Consider the following 13,673-nt stretch of genomic DNA (forward strand, 5'->3'; position numbering starts at 1 on the left):
CAGTGCAGGATGTCAGTATTAGTCACTTATATAAAAAGTATGTACTTTTGGTTCTTAGGATTTTGTTACAGTTAAATCTGTCATATCCTGTACTCAGCCGTGGTGTTTTCAGTACTATTCATATGTTGGTGAGTCCCCCACGTGCAGGAAGTAAACAGAATTAACCACAAAGGAAATGTCATATTGTTGTACAGGAAGCAGGAGGTGAATTGTAAAAGCTTCTGTCTCTCTCTTACACACAACTTTCTATTATTGTTTAATCCAGACTGCAGGTCATTGAACTCTGAGTTTGACTTTTTTTTATTTTTTTTTATTGAATAATTAAGTGATCATATGTGTATTTCTGTACATGGGATCAGAGTGAGGGGAACATAGTGTTGTGTTGTGTTGTTATGTTAATCTGTATTTGTGGTGCAAATAAAAAGAGTAAAACGAGTTTGTATCTTCAATCATGCAGGCTGCAGAGTTAGCTACATTCATTCAGACCAAGCATGACCTGGGATGCAGAGCCTCGTATGTGCAGACCATCGAGGAAGGTGCCAACACTCACACTCATGCCGCCAAAGAGTTTTGGAAGATCCTTGGTGGCCAAGCCAGTTATCAAGGTAAGCTAATCTGTAATTCCTTCTGTTGAAGGAAGAGTGTTTAAACATCTGTATTTTTGTACTCAAGCATAAGGCATGCTGATGTTAGAGCAGTTTAATGACCTTGACGTACCACAGTCCCTGTAAATATTGCCCTCTATACCCTACAGCTGCTGGCACTCCAGAAGAAGATGAGTTCTATGAGAGTGCCGTTGTAGAAACCAACTGCATCTACAGGCTCATGGAGGATAAACTTGTTCCTGAAGATGACTTCTGGGGTCGAGTCCCTTGCTGCTCCATGCTTAAGCCTAAAGAAGTACTTGAAAATACTACATATTTAATATTAGGGATGGTTTCATTAAATTTTTACCATTCATTCATTCTAACTAACTAGTAATATATTTTATTCATTTTATAAGCTACAGTCTACAAGTTTGCATGTGTGAAGTAGGAAAAAAAAAAGTTTTAGTGAGTCATAGTCATTTTTCGTACAATATTTAAAAAAAAAAAAAAAAACCTGACTTTATTCTCGTTTAAATATCAGCCTACTCAGGCCAATACTTAACAATTAAATTTAAATAAATTCAGTTCAGTTCAATTCATTTAAATTATTATGAATATATTGTGCATCTCTGCTAAACACTCTATATTAAATAAAATAAACTAAAGTAAGGCAAGGCAAATACAAGTTTAAGCCAACTTTTTATTCTTGTTGGACATCTAGGTGCTGGTGCTTGATTTTGGTAGCGAGATCTACGTATGGCATGGTAAGGAGGTGACGCTGGCACAGAGAAAAGTGGCTTTTCAGCTGGCAAAGCACTTGTGGAATGGCACCTTTGACTACACCAACTGTGATATTAATCCTCTGGACCCTGGAGAGTGCAACGACCTTATACCCAGGTACAAATCAGAGCTGAGTATGTTTGGCTCTGCTGTTCCATCATAGATCAAGTTTTGGCACTTGTGACCTTTTAAAGCTCATTCACAGAGGCCTTTCAGGTCAGAAGTGTTCTACTGTTGCTTAACTCACTACACCTGTCAAAACAGTAGCATAGTATCTCAGTGTTCATAAACAGACTCGGGTTGCCAGCAGAATTTCTGAGAGCTGATGCGTCTCTCCTAAAATAAATGACTTCTGTGTTCACATCTCATGGTTTTGTTTTGTTCTGTTCTTATGAAGTTATATCATTATATACAGACATTATATACAGATTTGTATAAAATGTGTATGAAATTAAAACAATTATTGTCTTTTCTGAATCTGTTATTCATAGGAAAGGCCAGGGACGACCAGACTGGGCTGTGTTTGGCAGGTTAACGCAGCACAATGAGACTATTCTTTTTAAAGAAAAGTTTTTGGATTGGAGTGACACCAAGAAATCCACTAAGAATGGTGACTCGCATATTGTTGAAAACAAGGTAGACTCTCACAAAATAAGTTACTAAATTAGAATTAGATACTTCAGAATAAATCTAAAATGTTGCAAAACGTGAAATAAAATTGGATGGTTAATTTATTTAGGAGCATCGGGGTGGGGAATGTCGGCCGTACAATGCATCACTGATGTTGATGACAGTATGGACGCCAGTCAAGACCGTTCTGGATGGGCTCGATGTTGGACGAGGTTATGGATTGGTGGAAGGTGACGAGGGGCGTAATTTTGAGATCAGCACCTTGTCTGTTGATGTCTGGCACATTCTAGAGTTTGACTACAGGTAGGATGGATCATTTATTTAAGACTATTAAATTAATGGGATTTCATATACAAACACTCTCTTTCTTGCTTTTTCTAGTCATCTACCCAAACAGAGCATTGGTCAGTTCCATGAAGGGGACACATACGTGGTCAAATGGAAGTACATGATCAGCACAGCAGGTGAGTTGTATTTTGGAGGTGTGCATAGTATGCATGTTGTTTTTGTCAACTAAAATATGTAAAGGATAATGCACAGCTAGCCATGGTCATTCGCCAGCACTGACAAGTTTAAGCTGTTAGGGATGTTTGATGTTGGTGTGTGTTGGAACTACCTGTGGATTAAATGGTTTTAATGCATACCTGCCAGCCAATCAGAATCGAGTATTCAAGGCAAGGCAAGTTTATTTATATAGCACATTTCATACACAATGGTAATTCAAAGTGCTTTACATAAAAGGAATTAAAATAATCATAAAAAAAAAAAAAAAATAGAATAGAAAAAGATTATACATAAAATAGTGCAATCAGTTCGGACGTAGCACAGTGCTCATTCTCTAAATGCACATCTAAACATATGAGTTTTGAGTCTGGATTTAAATGTGGCTAATGTTTTAGCACATCTGATCTCTTCTGGAAGCTGATTCCAACTGCGGGCGGCATAATAACTAAAAGCAGACTCCCCTTGTTTTGGGTGAGAGGGAGTCAATGGGGCTGTAGTCATTTGGAGATAAGGCTAGGTAAATCTGGGTATCATCTGCATAGCTGTGATAGGCGATTTGGTTCTTTCTCATTATTTGACTTAGTGGGAGCATATACAGGCTAAACAAGAGCGGTGCAAGAATTGAGCCTTGTGGGACTCCGCATGTCATGGACGTGCACTTAGACTTATGCTCTCCTATACTCACATAATAATCTCTCCCTTCTAAGTATGACCTGAACCAGTTGAGTACCATCCCAGAAAACCCGACCCAGTTTTCCAGACTCTAGAAGTATGTTATGATTAACAGTGTCAAACGCAGCACTGAGATCTAGTAGTACCAGCACTGATATTTTGCCAGAATCAGAATTTAAGCGAATATCATTTATTATCTTTATGAGTGCTGTCTCTGTGCTGTGATGCGGTCGGAAACCAGATTGAAAATTGTCCAGGTATCCATTTGAGTTTAAGTAGTAGTTAAGCTGATTAAAAACAACCTTTTCAATAATCTTGCCTATAAAAGGTAAATTTGATATTGGTCTGTAGTTACTCAATATGGTGTATCAAGATTGCTCTTTTTCAGACAGACCATTGTATAAAATTTAATTTAAATTAAACCTTCTCTTCTGCTCTCATATGTTAACTTTGTGAAACCACAAGACCATGATCCAAAACTCTCTGCTTTTTTGAACAGTTGGCAAGAGACTGCATTCAGAACGGATCATCGGTCCAGGGAAGGAGAAATGCTGTTATTTCTTCTGGCAGGGTCGTAACTCCACTGTGAGTGAGAAGGGAACCTCAGCACTGATGACTGTAGAGCTGGATGAGGAGAGGGGTGCTCAGGTACCCACTATGGTTCTATGGATCATCTTTTTAAAACTCATTTTTAGGATGTTCTTAAGCCTTTTCTGCACTGCTGTTTAAAAGTTTGGGGTCTGTAAGAATTTTTTTTCTCTCTCTAATGCTCACCAAAGCTGCATTTATTTGATCAAAAATAGAGTGAAACGGTAATATTGTAAAATATTTTTTAATTTAAAATAACTTTTCTATTTAAATATATTTTAAGTTGTAATTTATTTCTGTGATGGCAAAGCTGAATTTTCAGCAGCCATTACTTCAGTCTCCAGTGTCACATGATCCTTCAAGAATTATTCTGATATGCTGGCTTAATGCTGAAGGAACATTTCTTATCAATGTTGAAAAAAGTTGTGATGCTTAATATTTTTAATATGTTTTTCAATATTTTGTAATGAATAGAAAGTTCAAAACAACAGCATTCATTTGAAATAGAAATCTTTTGCAAAAACAAGTCGGTTCAACATGATGCTTGTTATGCAGGTCCAGGTACAGCAGGGAAAGGAGCCTCCTTGTTTCTTACAGTGCTTCAATGGAGGAATGATTGTTCATGCTGGAAAGAGAGAAGAGGAGGAAGAAAATGTGCAAAGTAATCTTTTTTGCTAACTTTACCACACAGTTTGTATTTTACATATTTTTTCCTTAACCTTTTTAGGTTAGTTAAATAGTTAAATCAAATTATATACATCATGAAAATCATATTTTTAACAGACTACTTCATATGGACTTGACTCGATTTCCTTTATTGTGCAGATGACTGGAGTTTATACTGTGTGAGAGGAGAGAAACCCATAGAGGGCCATCTGCTAGAGGTGGTGTGCCACTGCAGCAGCTTACGGTCTCGCACCTCTATGATCCTCCTGAGCATCCCAAAAGCCAGCATGTACCTGTGGCACGGCTGCAAAGCACAGATGCACACACGTGATGTGGGTCGTACCGCTGCCAACAAAATCAAAGAGCAGTAAGTCAACTCACACACAAACAAACCAACAGCACTTCATTGCAAAAAGATTGTAGACCCCTGACGACTCTCCGGTATACAGGTGTCCTCTTGAGGCGGGGCTTCACAGCAGCAGTAAGGTGTCCATTCAAGAGTGTGATGAGGGAGCTGAACCACAGGGCTTCTGGGAGGCCTTGGGAAGGAGAGATCGAAAGGCGTATGACTGCATGCTACAGGGTGAGCAGAGAAGCGTCCGTCTGTGTGTTTGGATGCTGACGTGAAGGTGATTTACAGGTTTCCTGCGGGTCCTTAAAAAGTCTTAAATTCTGTTTGATCAATTTAAGGTCATAAAAAGTCTTAAATATATTAATAGTACAACAAATGTTTTAAGAAATTGTTCACCCAAAAATGAAAATTCTGTCATTTACTTACTCTCAAGTTAGAACTATGGGGTGAACTGCACTTGAGTGAACTATTCCTTTAATTATCATTAGCAAAATCCAGCATTGATCAACCTCTAGTTCGTATGTACTGATATATTAGTACATAAACCAAGTTTAATACATATGTACTGTATATATTAAATAAAACATACCTTGGGTATTTTAAACTTGCAGTTACACTGTTTTGCGGTTGAATGTATGGCTGTTTACATTAAAGATATGTGATTTATTTTGAGATTGTTTAGATTTGCTCTGAATGGACACGTGGCATCATTTTTATTTGTACATGTCTTAGAAAGATACTGTGGATTTATGTGTTTTTTTTGTGTGTTTCTCAGATCCGGGAAAGTTCAACTTCACTCCCCGGCTGTTCCAGTTAAGCAGCACTTCAGGAGAGTTTGTGGCAATGGAGTTTGTGTATTCATCCAGGGAACCAAATTTGGTCAATTCGATGCCTTTCCTACAGGAGGATTTGTATACAGCTACTCAGCCAGGTGCTTGACATATTCATGTTCATTAAACAGCGTTAAGAGTGCTCTCTGATGTAACTTGTACTGTTAGGTATTCTGGGTGGGTGTCAGTTTCAATTTAATTAGGCTTTTCTACAGTCATTGCATGCATAATGTATTAAGGAAATTTGATTCTTCACACTCATTGAAAAATCATGAGGTTTGTCTGTGGCAGTATCATGATGTCACTACTTGTGTTTGATTGTCTTTTAGCCCTGTTTTTGGTGGATAATCACCATGAAGTGTACCTGTGGCAGGGCTGGTGGCCTCAGGATAGTGAGAGCACGGGCTCAGCTCGTATACGATGGGACTCTGACAGGAAGTGTGCCATGGAAACTGTGCTCCAGTATAGCAAAGGTGACACGCCAGTCTTTAATGATGTTGTTGGGAAAGAAACAAGAATGATATTGTGTAATAAAGCATGATATGTTGACTTTATAGCAGATGCCCATTTAAACTATCTAGAGGTGGGGGAAATGACAACAATAAGATTTTGATTGAAAATGACTAATATTGTTGTAAAAATGTTGGTTGCTGATAAATTTTCAACCACAGCACAGAATCATCACAATACAGTAAAGAAATCGGAGATATTTGATTTGAAATTACTTCATATTAAAACCCTTTTGCCCGGTTTCACGGACAAGTCTTAAGCCTAGTGCAAAACTACAATGCATGTTTGAGCTGTCTTAACTGAAAACAACTTGCTCTGACAAATCTTAAAATGTCACTTCCATTGATTTGTATCAAGGTGCACGCAGTAATGTTTTTTCTAAGGCACATTTAAAAAAATAAATGTCCTAATTGAACTAAGGCCTAATCCTTGCTTAATCTAAACCCTGTCTGTGAAACCAGGCCTATATTTCTCAACATCATTGTTTAAATGAGTGCTAATTAATTTTGGAAAATGTTAAACTCGCACCATACTCTGTGACAACTGGTTGTTTTTCACTTAGCGTATGTTTTGTTGATGCTTTTTAAGAATTGTACAGTTTGACATAGAACAAAACCAACCATTGTCTAAATCCCTTAATATATATTTGTAAAATTAATTAATTTATTTATTTTTGGACTTTTTTCACCTGCGACACCTGATCATATTTTCATAATACTTTTTGAGAGTTGCTTACTCTCCCTTGGAACAAAACCAACCAATATCGAAATCTCTTGAAGGGTCATGAAACACCAAACTACTTTTTGTGTAGAGGTATTTGTGTTGCACATCATAGAAGACAATGTTTGCATCCATTAATTTTAATTGTTGGAGAAAACTGGTCAATTTAGAGTTTTTTTGCGCTATTTTTGTCTTCCGGTGTTTAAAATCTACATCGTGTTGATGTCACAGTTTGTGACGTGGCAAAGGGCTATAGTACTTTGATGACGTGTCGGTTTCTCATAATTATTCATGAGACTGCATGCTCTTATCCAATGAAAAGATGCTTCACTAAATTATTCAAAACAGCATGGGTTCAGTCTGTGAGATTGCATACATTAACTGAGAGAAACGTTCATGGATCGAAAGAGTGTTTTTGCTTTGTAAGAGTTTGGCACAAACACTATTCATTCACTTAGTGAGTGTAACCAGTTTTTACAGCTCCTTGATGCAACCAATCAAAAGGCTTATATAAACACTGCAAAATAAGCCTTAAAAGTTATTAGAGGTGCAACAGTGTGTTCATATATATGTTTTCGATGCAGAGTGCAAATGCAAATGGCTGTACATTTATTTGTGTATTTAACTCAATGGGGGCAAGATGAAACCATCTGAAACCGAAGTTGTCTGTTTTGTCTGTCTCCCCTCTTCCCCATCCACTGTGGTGAGAACTAACCGGTACTGAAACAGGGGGTTTAATGACCCTATTATAGAACAATACCGGGCAATATTTAAATCCTAAATTAAATCTGTTCACCATATTAAACGATCATATCTCTTCACAAGACTTCACAAAACTGCTCGATTCATATGGATTCATGTTATGATGGATATCATGTCACAATAAAAATATCTTAATTTGTGGTTCAAAGATTAACCAAAGTGATACAGGTTGACAAGTATGACTCTGAAAAGCAGCTTTGAAATTATGTGTATTGTAAAAAGAGTTATACTTGACTTAGATAAAGTAAATAAATTTGACTTGACTTAATATCATTTTGAAATGAAATTCTCATGGGCGTGTATATATGCATGTTCTTATAACACACAAATCTGTGCTCATGGGGATGCAAGTTCAAATCTGGGCTGTATTGTATAATTTTTATTTTTTATTATTTTATTGTAATAAAATGACTATTAAATAAAACAATTAAAAATTCATACAATAACATGGCTTTGCTTTTGTTTTTAGAAAAAAATGAGAAAAAAACTCCAAAATCATACCTGATCCATGCAGGACTTGAGCCTCTTACATTCACTAATATGTTTCCCGGCTGGGAACACAGAGAGGATATTGCTGAGATCACAGAGAAGGTGAGAGAGAAAGTTTAATGCACATACCAAGTTTGTTTTGTTGTTAGAATGGTTTAAAGATGTTGTTGTTTTCTGTGATTATAGGAGGCTGAAGTATGTAATCAGATCATTCTTGTTGAAGACGTATTGACTAGACTCTGCAAGACCGCTTACCCACTCGCTGATCTTCAAGCCCGTCCACTACCAGAAGGTGTTGACCCTCTACGTCTTGAGATCTACCTTTCAGATGAGGACTTTGAGGTAAGAAAAATCACATTAACATTGAGGTTTCAAAAGATTACTCGGATAATTGTTACAGTAGTGTTTAAGTTTCATTAGTTGTGCAAAAAAGCCTAACTTTATAATTATGGACGATTTAAAGTATTGCATGATTTTGAGACGTTGGACAGGAATATTACTGAAGTATATCTGTTCTGTAACATCTGTCTGCCTGAATGTGCTCATATGTTCCGTCTTTTAAGTACTATCTACTTTTATTTAGCCTTTTTTCCCCTTCATCTCTTTCATGTTTCTACTTCTGCTCCCACTATGTCATCTTAAAGCGGCCTCTCTTAACCTGTCTCTCCCTGCATCTTTCTGCTTTTCCCTTTTTTGCTGGTGTAGTCTTGCGTCTGATGAGGTTAATTTTTCCCTTCACATGCCAGGGTGTAGGGACTTCTGGGAAGGTGAGTTTTGTTTCATGAGGAACACTGGTGTTTTCCCACTAATGCCGCATCCTCACTGTGTGAACTGCATCACCATGTGCTTGTGTCTCACATGCCTTGGCACAAACCGCCTTGTATCTAGCAGCGTGTGGGTCACTGTTCACCACTATCTCACTGATACTCTAGGTCTCACATGTAGGGTTGAATTTTTCTTGGATATACACTATTATTCAAAAGTTTGGGGTCATTAAAATAGTTTTTTTTTTTTTTTTTTTAAGAATATTATTTTATTTCAAAAACATAAGAAATCGTACTAACCCCAAACTGTTGAATGGTAGTCTTCTTTAATTGAGGCATGTGCTAATAGTAAAATTCCAATAATCCAGTAATTATTTTCACGTTATGGTCAATAACCAATAAGTGGCTGATAAAAATGTTATGCCATTTTTATCTAAAAACAAAACAAAAAACTCAATCTTTTTAAATGCTTCATGTGAATTTTGGCATCACAACATGTACAGTATAAAAAAAAATTTATATTCATTTTGACTAGATTCAACAGTATTTTTAAAATATTGTTTTTATTGACTTTGAGTGATAGATGATGGAAAAGGTAATTTAAATGTAAAAATGGGAGAAATTAAATATTCAACATTGACTGAGGCCTATAAATTAAAAACAAAAACAAAAAAATCTAATATCAGCTAAAAGCAGATATGGTACAGATAAACTGTGCATCCCTAATTTAAATACTTTGTACTTTAATATTATTTACATTTTTGGATTGATGAATGGCAATGACCAATATCCTACAGCTCTTGTGTTTGTGTGTGTGATCATTCATCCAATTGTGTTCAGCACCTCAGAGTCCTGAGTATGATGAACACTTCTATGTCATCTGCATGCACTTTTAAATCCTTATACTTAAAATTATATATATGTGTGCATGTTCTCCACAGAAAGCATTGGAAATGACAAGAAGTGAGTATGAGGCACTGCCAGGATGGAAGCAAGTGAATGTGAAGAAAGCCAAAGGACTGTTTTAAAGGGACTAGTGAACGCAAGTGAAGATCTACCTGTGTCAACCCACACAGGGAGGTGAAAAGGAGCTGGAGGAAGAAGAAAAGACACAGATGGGCAGGGGTTCAGCAGCCTCCTGTAGCACATTTTTCTCCCATTTTCTCCTTTTTTGTTTTTATCAGTGAATTAGCAAGATTTGTTTTTTTTTTAATTTGTTGTTGAATGTTTTGAGTGCTCCCCGGCATCTTTTCCTCCCATTGTTCTGCATTGCTGTGTCCACATGAAGCCAGTCACCGTCCAACATGCACAAGGCAGCCCTCATGCACTGCCCAGCTTTATATAAAGACCTAATAAATAAAAATGCCTTTTAGTTATTATCTAATTGTAAGAAAGCTCAAAAGAGCTCTTTATGTAAGTATGTTCATACCTGCTCTCATAAATGGCCTCAAGATGTGTTTAAACCTTCCAGATAGATGCTTGAACCTTAGAACCCTATATATGTGTCTGTGTGTGCATGGGAGAGTGTTTGAGAATCCATACAGTGTGTGTGTGTGTCTCTTCAAACAAGATTGAATGAAACTGTGGAATAAGAGAAAATCTCTTTCTATTCTGCATTGTATAGTGCCTTGCCTTCATGTACAGTTTATATAAAGACAGATGCTAGTCTGCATTTTGAAGACATATTTGTGATATAAATAAATAATGGTGCAAATAAACACTGAATAATGTAGATAATGACAATTTTGTCTGGTGCTTTGTTCTCAAATCAGTTTTGATCATACATTTTGAAATCAAACTCATAAAATCACGATTAAACTTTATTTTTGGAGGTTTTAGCATTATGCATATATGATTTTGATTTTGGCGTGTTGTTTGACATGATGCGTCTCAACTGGCATACTATTCGTCCTAAATAGTATTCGAAATTAGACTTGGTGTGTCCCAAACCGTGGAATGTTGAAATGAGTGTCTTAAAGGTTCCTGGTTTTTACCATGGTTTATTTTCAGTGCAGATCCATGCACCATAAATATATGAAACAAATTATACTTGGGGCTTTAGCGGGCAAACGTGAAGTTTTTCGGAGGAATGCGAAAGCTTTGCCACTGAATGATAAAGATTCTGTGAGCGAACACAAAGTTTCTCAAGGGACGTGAAATTTTTGAGAGCCAATGCAAATTTGTGTTAGCAAATGTAAAGTTTCTGGGGGGGGGGCGCAAATGTTTAAATAAACTTTTAATCCCATCTCATTTTTTCCATCATAATGTCCTTGTAGGGGCTCCGTGGTTTTCCACAGTCAAGTCAATATGTACTACAAATATATTATTTTGATAATCTTGTTTTCCAGTTTTGTATTAATGTTCTCAATGTACCAATTATATAGTCATATAGTAAGTAGGCTTGTAAGAACCCATTTCAAAGATTTAAAAATCCATAAAAACATTAGACCAGCAGAAATCCATAAAAACATTAGACCAGCAGAGGGCGCTGTTGTTCCACAAGTGAAAGTGATTAGTATCGCATCATCCCAGAATGTCCAATCATAAGGAAAACAGTAGAATATCTGAATATACATTTTTATTATCTCATTGTCTATTTCTTTTTGCTTCAACTTGCCATATTTCTCTGTAGAACCATGATTCACAAAAATAAATAAATTGCCTTTTTAATTTCACCTGAATCTCCACAGCTTGTCTTCCCTCTAACACAGTTCCTATATTAGGAATACTAATGATAAATGACAAAAACTGAAAGTAGTTACAAAAACAAATGAGCACTGCCATAAGTACACAAAAGCACAATTAGGACACCCGGAGTGGAGGCTTTGAACTTGTCAGGTCAAGTGGGATTTATAAGTCACATGATCCAATCAAAGTCAGGGCTAAAAATGTTGTATGGCCAAGAAGCCGCTTCCTGTCTGTCCGACTGAGGATTGAGGACATGCCTACATCTAATAAAACAACTCAGATGCAAATGTACAACCATTGTACACTAGTCATATAGTGTACAATAGCCATTGTTGCAATTCGTATTAACACATTTGAACGTAACATTAACATGCATTTTGCATGCTGACAAGGTGTAAGTGACTTCAAATAGTAGCTTGGAGGGGCCTGAAAAAAATTAGCATGTGAATATTCTGTTATATGCATTCAATTACAGGTCATTCAGGTGCTCTATTCTCTGTTACAACTGACATAGCACCATATTTTTGAGACTGGCAAGTGAGCCTGGTTAATCCAGGATCTCATTAACAGTACCCATGATCAGGGCAGACAAATCTGCTTTACCTGGAATGCTATAACCCTCCAGGCAAGGGATTTGATTGGCTGAATGGTAAAAGGTCACTGCATCTGATTGGCTGGAATTTCTGTACTGAATTTCCTATTGGTCGGAAAAGACAGGGTGTGTGGTTGATAGGTAATAAATGACCTTGAGGAACCTATCGAGCAAGGAGCTGTGGGAATGTGGTGTGCTTTAATTTTCTCTGCCATGAATCTGCTCATTTTGCATTGACCTGCGGTCTCTGTCAAGATTAAATATCTGAGAAACTGGAAATCACTTGAGAGCTGAACACAACAGGAAACATGAGAACAATTGAATTAAACTGTTAGACTAAAGGCCCACTGAGCTACAGAAATGCACACATCTTTATACAACTGAGAGCCCACTCAAATGCTTAAGCAAAATGAGAATGAGAGCGGCTGAAGGGTGACTGCACAGAACACTCTTCCTGTTTTCTGCTGTGATAGTAGGTCAAGTGAATTGTTCCGCACTGGGTCAGTACACAAGGAAAGAACCAAAGCGGATTTAAGTTATCTCGTTAGTATCATTGCCTCGGATAAACCGTTTAAACAAAGTGAAGGGCCCTATATGCAAACAAAGTTCACATCATGCGGATGTTCTCAGCATTTTTGTGGATAAAGGACATGTTAATTTTAGAAAAAAGCAAGAAAAGGGATGGTTTTCCCAAATAACTAGTGTCATTCAAAAACTTTAGTGCTTTTTAAATGATTTGTGCTCCTATGTTTAGTGTTAACTTTTATTTTATTTGTGAATGTTGCCAATAACATATTTTATGTTATTGAAAATTTATTAAAATAAATTGGCATTTATTTGGTGTTAACTTTTGTTTATTTAATTATATTTTACACCTTTGAAAAATTATTAAAATGGCAAATTAATCTGGTGTTAACTTTAATTTACTTAATCTTTTATTTTACACTTTTGAAAATGTATTAAAAGAACAAATTAATTTTGTGTTAACTTATTTATTTATAATTTTATTTTATTCATTGTTTTCTTTTATTTTACACTTAAGAAAATGTATTAAAACTACAAATTAATTTTGTGTTAACTTTTATTTATTTATTCTTTTATTTTACACTTTGGAAAGTTTATTAAAATGACAAAATGTATTTAATGTTAACTTGACAAGTATATTTTAACATTAAATTGTTTTTTTCTTTTTTATTATTTTGCTTTTTTTTACTCTTTGAAAATGTATAAAAATGACAAATTCATTTAGTGTTTACTTTATATTTTAACGTGTATTTTAAATTAATTATTTTCTTTTATTTTCACGCTTTTGAAAATTTTCACGGACCCGCCAGCAGCTCAATGCTCCTCCCGTTTGACAGCATTGCTGACGGGCCATGTTGTTATTGCTGAATGTGCGAGATATATCCAGCTGCAGACCCGCAGCACCAGCAGTTTCAGAACCGCAGCCACAGAACCGGAAGTGAGGGGCGGAGTTATTGACAACGAGAGAGCACGGTGAGTATTCTGTTATGTTTTTGCTATAGTATGTTTGATAAT

The 13,673-nt window shown here is 36.3% G+C and overlaps 1 protein-coding gene across 1 annotated transcript in view; it reads left to right on the forward strand.

The window, feature by feature from the left end:
• The window catches only part of LOC107738988 (supervillin-like), a 36,509-nt gene extending 25,917 nt beyond the window's left edge, over nucleotides 1-10,592 (forward strand). Inside the window, 16 exon segments of the mRNA XM_016550934.1 lie at nucleotides 458-605; nucleotides 755-900; nucleotides 1,309-1,484; nucleotides 1,859-2,003; nucleotides 2,107-2,300; nucleotides 2,379-2,461; nucleotides 3,673-3,821; nucleotides 4,317-4,422; nucleotides 4,587-4,794; nucleotides 4,877-5,010; nucleotides 5,555-5,710; nucleotides 5,939-6,082; nucleotides 8,071-8,192; nucleotides 8,277-8,432; nucleotides 8,837-8,857; nucleotides 9,796-10,592. Of these exon segments, the coding sequence (XP_016406420.1) occupies nucleotides 458-605; nucleotides 755-900; nucleotides 1,309-1,484; nucleotides 1,859-2,003; nucleotides 2,107-2,300; nucleotides 2,379-2,461; nucleotides 3,673-3,821; nucleotides 4,317-4,422; nucleotides 4,587-4,794; nucleotides 4,877-5,010; nucleotides 5,555-5,710; nucleotides 5,939-6,082; nucleotides 8,071-8,192; nucleotides 8,277-8,432; nucleotides 8,837-8,857; nucleotides 9,796-9,882 (2,175 nt within the window). The 3' untranslated portion in view covers nucleotides 9,883-10,592.
• The last annotated feature ends 3,081 nt before the right edge of the window (nucleotides 10,593-13,673 follow it).

The sequence above is a fragment of the Sinocyclocheilus rhinocerous genome, unplaced genomic scaffold, assembly GCF_001515625.1.
Source record: "Sinocyclocheilus rhinocerous isolate Xijiao unplaced genomic scaffold, SAMN03320098_v1.1 scaffold735, whole genome shotgun sequence".
Classification (NCBI taxonomy): Eukaryota; Metazoa; Chordata; class Actinopteri; order Cypriniformes; family Cyprinidae; genus Sinocyclocheilus; species Sinocyclocheilus rhinocerous.